An 8,670-nucleotide genomic window follows, 5' to 3' on the forward strand; every position below is an offset into this window, starting at 1 on the left:
ATGACCAAATCAGTAGTGTCTTCTAATTGTACTAAATTCCAATCAACACAAACAACCCTTGCAGCACCATCACGACCCTCTTCTGCATCTTGATCAGGCCCCTCTATTACTGTCACTTCACCCGTGCACATGGGCGTTATCTGTCTCTGTGAAGCCCGATCATCATCTACCATCTGCGAAGCCAACTTTGAGGGCACATATCCAACCTTAGAATCTGATTTCAGATCAACGGGCTCTGCATGAAAGGTAGTCTGTTTGCTTGCTCAGCCGTCTTGCCGATCGATTTCATCAACCATCTCTTCACCATTCTCAATTCTCACATACTCACCCTTCCAATTATCAAACCGTAACAATGCTACCTCTTACTCTGGGCCCCAAAAAGTGCTTTCCCCAATTTTCTCCACAACATTCCTCACGACCCTCTCTTCCATGCTCTCTATTTCCTGTGGATCAATATCTTCAAATTCAACCTCCCATTTCACAATTGTATCTCTCTCTCTATGTCTCGCACGCTACCATCAACTAGCTTTGCTTTAGATGGTAAGAATTCAACACTGAATTCGAAGGTCCGAGCAACATTGCCCCTGTTTATCAATGGCGGACACTGTGAGGCACCGAAAGCAGGCAAGGCACACATCGCAGGGTTGAAGAGGTTGGACAGGGTGATTGCCTGGTCGATGTTGACTCTCGTGGCTCCATCTCATTCAGCCCAACGCCACCCCGCCCCCGCTCCCCAGTCCACCCACCTCCACAATCTGGATCCCGTGGAAAAACAGGGCAAATAGAGGCTCACTTGGTCAGATCTAACTCAAGACGGAGGGGAATGGTGCCGAATACACTCACCACATGCGCAGTCACGGCCGTGGACGAAAGCTCCGCTGCCGCCGCCGCTGACGACGACAAGAACGAAGAAGAGAGCAGCAACCAGAAGCAGGAGAGAAGCACGTGTTCAGTCAGGCGGGGAATCAATGCACTGCCAAGTGGGACCCACCACCAGACGCAATGATTAGTTTGACCCCCTGTTTTTACCTTAACCGTAGTCCCGTTGACGACCAGACCCGTGTTTTAACCACCTGGTCGTATTGGGGCTATTATTGCCATGTAAGACGGCACATAGGAGCTATTTCTAGCAATTACGTTGCACTCCTTGCAATTCACATGAAATGTGTCGCATAGGAGCTATAAACCCTCCACATCATGGCTGGGACTTGGAAGATCGGTGAAGTAGTTGTATCAACAACCCTTGCATTACCTCACCAACATCCTGTTGGGACAGTGGGATCAACAGAGGGTCGGGAGGCTCAAGCCCTCATTTGGGTCACTGAAGAAGTCCATAGGCTGACCACTTAGGGAGGCTCTGGGCTAGAGACCCCATTTATCATGCTTACATAGATCCAGTGTTCCCTTCCCTAAAGTCGCATTAGCAAACATTGCAAGTTGGAGCGTCTTGTCCTGTCTGCTCCCTCCGTTCCAAATTACTTGTTTTAGATTTGTCTAGATACAGATGGATGTAGACACGTGTTAGTGTTAGATACATTCGTAAATCTAAGACTGGGACGGAGGGAATATTTTTCTTTCTGATTGCTGTAATCGGGCATATTTTGGTTGTTAGCAAAGTAATATGGACCATATATCACTGATGTTAAAAGTATGATATGGCATGGTTTAACGCTGGTTTTAGCTCTCTAAGCAGTAGCTATGTTAAAGAAGAAGAAACCTGGTGGTGTGGATTTCAGTGCGCTGAGTCGGCACGGGTATCATGGCAGACCATCTATACTGACAGTTGTTCCTCCAAAGGTTGAGCCTATCCGGACTTGGTCCACCGGGAGTCTTTTGAAGAGCGGGAACACACAACGGCTGTAGTAAGTGAGGGAGAGAACCTTATACTCCCTCCATTTCTAAATATAAGTGTTTTTAGACATTTCAAATGGATTATAACATACAAATGTATGTAGACATATTTTAGAGTGTAAATTCACTCATTTTGCTTCGTATATAGTCACTTGGAATTTCTAGAAAGACTTGTATTTGGGAAATGGAGGGAGCAGGTGTGATGAACCCCCAGCCAAGGCAGACCGAGAAAGAGAAGGAGGTTGCTTCATTCTCACAGAAGGAGAAACGGAAGAGAGACCGCGGACATGCCAGCAGGGGTAAGAACTACGTCGAGGAGGAGAAGCGGCTCCTGAGGGGGAGTGGCGTTTACTCTGGCTTTGATACTTGAAAGTGTCCAGAACAAATGTTATCTTGTTGTGTTAGCTTCCATCGTCACTGTTGGTTCGTCTGCTCCTGTAGTTTTGTCGCGAAGGTGACTGGCGGTCAATGGGGGCAATGCTTATTCATCTATTACCTATCTGGCTTTACGCTGGTTTAAACTTTTGACATGCCTGTTATTTTGCCAAAGCAGTGCTCCCTTTTCCGTGTACTCCTGTGTCGGGACCCCGATCCTAAGTCACACCGATCTAGCATGTAACACATCATATCACTTTGCGGCCTCACGCACGGTATTCCCATGGGTGCCACCTTACATGGCCCGGGACCGTTTGCGCCTTTTGGCTCACATATATGATAGTGTCGCTAGCATCCATATGACAAAGAACCCGGGCCGACATGACTAGTCGTAAACCCAAAGTGGCACTAACTTACAGGGACAGGCATACATGACCCAGCAATGAACGTGTCGGTCATCAGCGAGTGAATCCGGGCTGTAGCAGCTGGGCTGACAGGACTCCGGAGAATCCGGGCTGTAGCAGGCTAACAGGACTCCGGTAGACACCGCGTGACATTTCCCCGAAGGGACAGACACAGGAACGAAGAAGGACACATGCCGGCCAGCCTAAGTGTTCCGGAGCAGTAGCAACTGGGCTAACAGGACTCTGGGAATCCGGGCTGTAGCAGACTACCATGGCTCAGTGGAAGCACTAGGAGACATTTCCCGGTAAGAGAGGCTACCAAGGATAAACAACTAGGTTGTCGGATCCCACGCATAGCAATACACATTACACGTACGCATAACATGCAAGTATGTGTTGTACAACATGGAATCACAACATAACTCAACAGCTCATATAGATAAAGGCCCAGAAGAGCCACATATCATTTATTACAAACAGGGGTCCCAAGACCCATCATTCAGAGCATACAAGCAACTGAAGCATAACATGTCTGAGTACAGACAACTACACATGAAAAAGGTTGAGAAGCCTGACTATCTACAAGACCATCCCAAGGGTACAAGATCATAGCTGAGGTAACAAGCTACTCGTCGAAGTCCAAGCGGAACTACTAGTGAGACCGAGGTCTCCTCTGCAAAACATAAATAAAGCAAACGTGAGTACAAAGGTACTCAGCAAGACTTACATCAGATCCTATCATACATGCATTAGTATCAAGAAGGCAATGTGGGGTTTAGTTGTAGCAAGCCAGCTTTGACTCAGTGGCTATCCTGTTCTACGACTACGAGTAACTTCTTTGAGGTAGGAAAGCGCACACGAGTCCATTAATCACCACATCAATACACTACTATGGATTCATTCCCGTCTCCCTACGAGAAGGCCATCCATAGCACTCACACTTGTCTTGAGCATTTTAGAGTATCCACTTTAAGTTGTCTATGTACCATATAAGTATTCAAGTATCCATAACCGAGGACGCGGCTATTCGAATAGATCATGTTAACCCTGCAGGGGTGTACTTCTTCACACACGCTCTCGCCACTTACCGCCATGTACACATCATGTATCTCGGAAACCTTCAAGCGGAAGCCTGGCGAGGGTGTCGGCCACGACCAGACTAACCACACAAGACTCTAGTCCAGGTTTATCGCCTATTCGGGTTCCATCCGCAAGGAGATCCGGCCGGGGTTTTGCTCACGGCCCCAAACGATGTGAGCAGGGTTCCCAAGCCCACCATCCGGGTACCACTTGGTACACCGTGCCACTGTGCCTAGTCTGTCCCAAGTCCAACCTGCCGGGTGCCACTCGGTAGAAAAATAGCACTACCTACAAACACCAGAAACTAGTTGCGACTCCTGGACAGAGATCAAGTCGGTTAATAAGTTGAGAGAGTCAATTAAGGATCCCAATGTGTGGTAGTAGCTAGCCTTGGACAACATACACAGAACTCAGTGCTTAAGGACGGTTCCAATGAGACAACCCACCATGTACTCCTACATGGCCTCTCACCGCTACCTTTACCAAATCGTGTTCACACACTTAACTCTCAGCATCAGAACATGGCATAACACTCCAATTCATTCCCAATGAATCATACCTGACACAACTCTAAGCAATAGCAGGCATGGCATGGTAGGAGCACAACATGTCTCAATCAACTCCTACACATGCTAGTGGGTTTGAACTATTTACTGTGGCAATGACAGGTCATGCAGAGGAATGGGTTCAACTACCGCAGCATGAAGTAGCAGTTGAATTGTTGTTGTCCTAATGCAATAAAAGAGAGCATGAGCGAGAGAGTGGGATTGTATCGGAATGAACAAGGGGTTTTTGCTTGCCTGGTAGATCAACAAGGGGCACCGCTCCTCTGACAAGCATTCTGGAACGGTCTCCGGAGCAGGACCTATCGAGAAGGAACGGTGTCGGCAATCAATACAGAAGATGTGATGTTGTTGAGCTATGCAACTAGCATTCATTTGGTTGAAGTCCATTTGAACCAAAGGTTCAAATGCAACTCCAAGTTAAGTCTTTATAAATGCCATTTATGTGTTTTCACTTATGCAGTAGGTATAAGTTGGTTTGTCATGCATGAAACTAGTACGATGGATAAATTGAATTTTTCTGATACATATATAAATTATTTCAATCTGAGCTACGGTTGAATTTATATGAATTTTTGAAGTTTTGAACATTTTCTGGAATTTCCTGTTTATTTTAAATCCAGAAACTGTTAATAGCGTCATGCTGATGACAGCATGATGTCAGCGGGTCAACGGCGCTGACCAGGGTCAAACCTGACATGTGGGGGCCACACGTCAGTGTCACGGAGTTAAACAGGGTGTGTTTAGCCTAATTACAAGATTAGTGGGTGTTGGGGCCCATCTGTCAGTGTCAGGGTGGTTTGTTAAGCAGTGATTAGTCTTAAGCTAATCACCTGACCCACGGGGCCCACTTGACGGGCCGGCGAGGTCAAACCGGTCAAACCCGCTGGCGTTTAGCCGCCGGCGAGGCCGAACGCGGCGGAGGGGCACGGAATTCGCCCTCCGGCGACTATTCGGGCGGCGGAGACCACGGGCGAGGAGCTGGACCTCGTCCGCGTCGTTTGGAGCAAGCGGGAGGCTGCGGGGTGGCCTGAGCTCGCCGGAGCGGAGCTCACGGCGGCGGCCGGAGCTCGGCTCGAGCGGCAGAGGGGCTAGAGGGCGCCGGAAGAGCAGGGGAGAGGGGGGGTTCGACGACGGGGCTCACAGCGCATCCGGCGGAGGCGTCAGCGAGCTCGGGGGAGGCCCGGAGCGTGCAGGGCGGCGAAGGCGATCTTCGGTGGCCGGAGATGAAGACGACGGCGACGGTGGCTCTCCAGGGCTTCCCGCATCGCGTGGCTCGACGGAGAGGTAGAAGCAGACGTGGCGGAGCTCCTGGACTCGACGGAGGGGCGAGGGGACGGCGGGGAGCGCGTCGGCGGTGAGCTGCGGCGACGGCAGCGCTTCGGCTATCGCGCGAGAGAGAAAGGGAGAGGAAGCAGAGGAGGAGATCGACACGGGGGGGGGGGGGAGGGGGGGGGAGTGAGAGGGGCCCGGGGAGTGCGTGACGCTTCCAGAGAGCCGTGGAAGGGAGCAGGGAGGCAGGAGGTGGCCGGGCGCGTGGCCGCGTGCGGCGAGCACACGCCCTTGTCCTCCTGGCGAGAGGAGAGGGACGACTAGCGCTGGCCAGTCGGCTGGGCCGGCACAGAGCCAGGCCAGCAAGTGGCCCAGGTAAGTCCAGGTAAGGGTTTTTCCCTTTTTGTTTCTTTTCTATTTTTCTGACATTTGTTCTGATTTAGTAAAATACTAAATCAACTTATTTTATTCTGTAAATTTTAGTAGGGACTAGTTGGACCACTCCGAAGCCCCTCGCCAAAATTCAGAAATATTGGACAATATTTTGTATATATAAAAATATTTATCCAACACAAATAAATACTGGATTAATTCCAAATGGCCAAAATAAATATTTATGAGCTCCTAAAAATATTGGTTTGGTTTTTACCTCTGACCAATATTTTCAGAGAGTAACATGAACATTTTCTTGAACCTTTTTGGAGCAATTTTTATCTGGGTCATTTCCAGAAATGATTTCTGAGGGTTTAACAAATCCCCAATTCAATTTTAAAAGGAATTTAAACATGATGCAAGCAAGATGCCAACACTAAGCATTATCAGAAGCTAGGGATGTGACATCCTGTGTCCATCTTCGGCTATGGTAGATCCTGCGCAATGTATCGTAGCCGTTCTTACTGGTGAGATACATGTATGTAGCCATTCATACTGTGATATTTGTGTGCTATGGTGAAGTGTTTTTCCGAATTCTTGTTTCTGTTGGTTTATCGACAAATAGAGATAACTGTTGGCACTAGCCCAACTGGTCAACCCAATGAACTCGTGGAAAAAAGGTGTGTATATATATATCCACAAAAGGCACCACGTTCGACATCAAATGGTATTGGATCAGAGCCAGGCGTTCTTGATGTTCTTCATTTTCGCAGAGAGAGACATCAAATGATATTGGATTAGAATGAGGCGCGTCGCTGTGCCGCACATGGGAACAATCTGCCAATCAGAATGACTGTGTTTGGTCGATCAATCTCTTGGATCAATCTCTTCTACCTTCGCAAGATCCATATCTTCTCCGGCTGCTATTTTCTAGTACTCATTTTTATTTGTTTGGTTTGCTCGAATATCTCATGGAACTGTTCACTACAAGAACGGGAGGAAAATATTCAGATTCAGTCATCCTGACCTCTCACTCGAGAAGAAAATATATGCTACTGTGGCTCCTAGCACACACACTATTTGCAGGCATTTTTAAATGGAGGGTGCATCCCAGCACAAAGCCAGTCTCATACATTTTTTGCCCAGTTGTCATGCATAGATTGCCTTTCTTGGGAAAAAAAAGTCCGCATAAGAGAAGCGGACCGTGTTTCTGCTTGCGGTCCATTCATTCGATCAGTCTAGATCTCACTCTGCTATTACAATTCCAATTTGAGGCGGATTTATGAACTGATCACGAACTAATCTGTGAGGGATGGTGGCAAAGGCCCGTGTATCCGTATATTGTTGAACTTCAAGATAAAAACACTCTGTAAATCTCCAGCTACCCAGCAGGATTTGCGTCCTGAAGTTATTTTTTTCCATACGATTCAAAGAACTGAATTCGGTTGTGATGAAGCTATGTATTTAAGGTGGGGTCATAGACCTGACCTAGACACCCTCCCCTAGGACGTCACCTTAAAGTCAGAAGTATTCAAAGGATAACAACATCCACCCGACCTAAAGCATTCCACTCGACAGACTTGATGTCACTCGACCGTAACAGAAACCACTCGACAGACAGAAGATCTAAAGTCACTCTGCACAGCAACGGTCGGGCGTTACTCATAGACTTAATGATCATTTATATCACTTTATTACGGACGTTACCTGTAACGCTCATTGAACTCCTTGTAACGTGGGCTGGCTGGGGTCCTCGCGCACTCTATATAAGCCACCCCCTCCACTGGCACAAGGGTTCGCACCCCTGTAACACACACACACACGCATAATCCAGTCGACCGCCTCCGGGCACCAAGACGTAGGGCTATTACTTCCTCCGTGAAGGGCATGAACTCGTAAAACTCGTGTGTACAACTTCACCATAGCTAGGATCTTGCCTCCTCATACCTACCCCCATTCTACTGTCAGTCTTAGATCCACGACAGTTGGCGCCCACCGTGGGGCAGGTGTCTTAGCGACTTTTTGGTGAAGTTGCGTTTTTTCCGATTCCCATCATCATGGTTTCCGGCGGTGGATTGGCGGAGGGCCGTGAGATCCGTCTCGGCGCACTCGTCTTCGTCGCTGATGACTCCGCCTGGCTTCAGGAGGCTCCACTCGACGTCGAGGCGCTCCCCGTCCGCGGGGCGACGCACTTACGCGCGTGCGTCCGCGGCGTCCTTCTCCGGTAGCCGTCGATCCAGTATCGGTCGGCCCCTGTGGTGCCATCACTCCCCGCTGTTCGCCGGCGCAAGCGTTCCGGTCGGTCGCGGCTCCAGGGGTGGGTGAGGCACGCGGTGGCCCGTCAGTTAGCCATCCCACAAGTCGCGGCAATCGAGCCCGACGAAACTCTCTACGGCGTTCGACTGGCTCCGTCGAGACTGCTTCCGAGTGCGACAACAGCGATCCCGCGGCAGAAGTCTTGATGGTCAACGGACCACACAGTCCTCCTGGCTTCCCCCGCGACGATGGTGGCAATGGCGGTGGCGATCCGTCGCGCGCTCACGAGGAGTACCGCCCCGATCCCCTTTCTTCGCATCAGAGGGAAGAGCTTCGCCGCCGCAATATGGATGCACTTCACACTCCTATCATTGGAGAAACCCCCGAGGCCCAGACCTTGGAGGAGGCGCGCCTGGCCAACTTGGCTGAGCGCACTCGACTGGAAAACCTGCAACATGCACTCGACGAGCGTGCTCGGCAGCGGATTCCTGAGTCCA

The 8,670-nt window shown here is 49.6% G+C and overlaps 1 protein-coding gene across 1 annotated transcript; it reads left to right on the forward strand.

Moving 5' to 3' along the window:
* The first annotated feature begins 1,579 nt into the window (after positions 1–1,579).
* On the forward strand, positions 1,580–2,235 carry LOC120969014 (uncharacterized). Its single transcript, XM_040396065.2, has 2 exons — positions 1,580–1,859; positions 2,017–2,235. Exons 1-2 carry the CDS (start codon positions 1,699–1,701, stop codon positions 2,219–2,221), a joined length of 366 nt encoding a protein of 121 aa, XP_040251999.1. The 5' UTR covers positions 1,580–1,698; the 3' UTR covers positions 2,222–2,235.
* The last annotated feature ends 6,435 nt before the right edge of the window (positions 2,236–8,670 follow it).

This window comes from Aegilops tauschii, chromosome 7 (genome assembly GCF_002575655.3).
Source record: "Aegilops tauschii subsp. strangulata cultivar AL8/78 chromosome 7, Aet v6.0, whole genome shotgun sequence".
NCBI classification, from domain to species: domain Eukaryota; kingdom Viridiplantae; phylum Streptophyta; class Magnoliopsida; order Poales; family Poaceae; genus Aegilops; species Aegilops tauschii.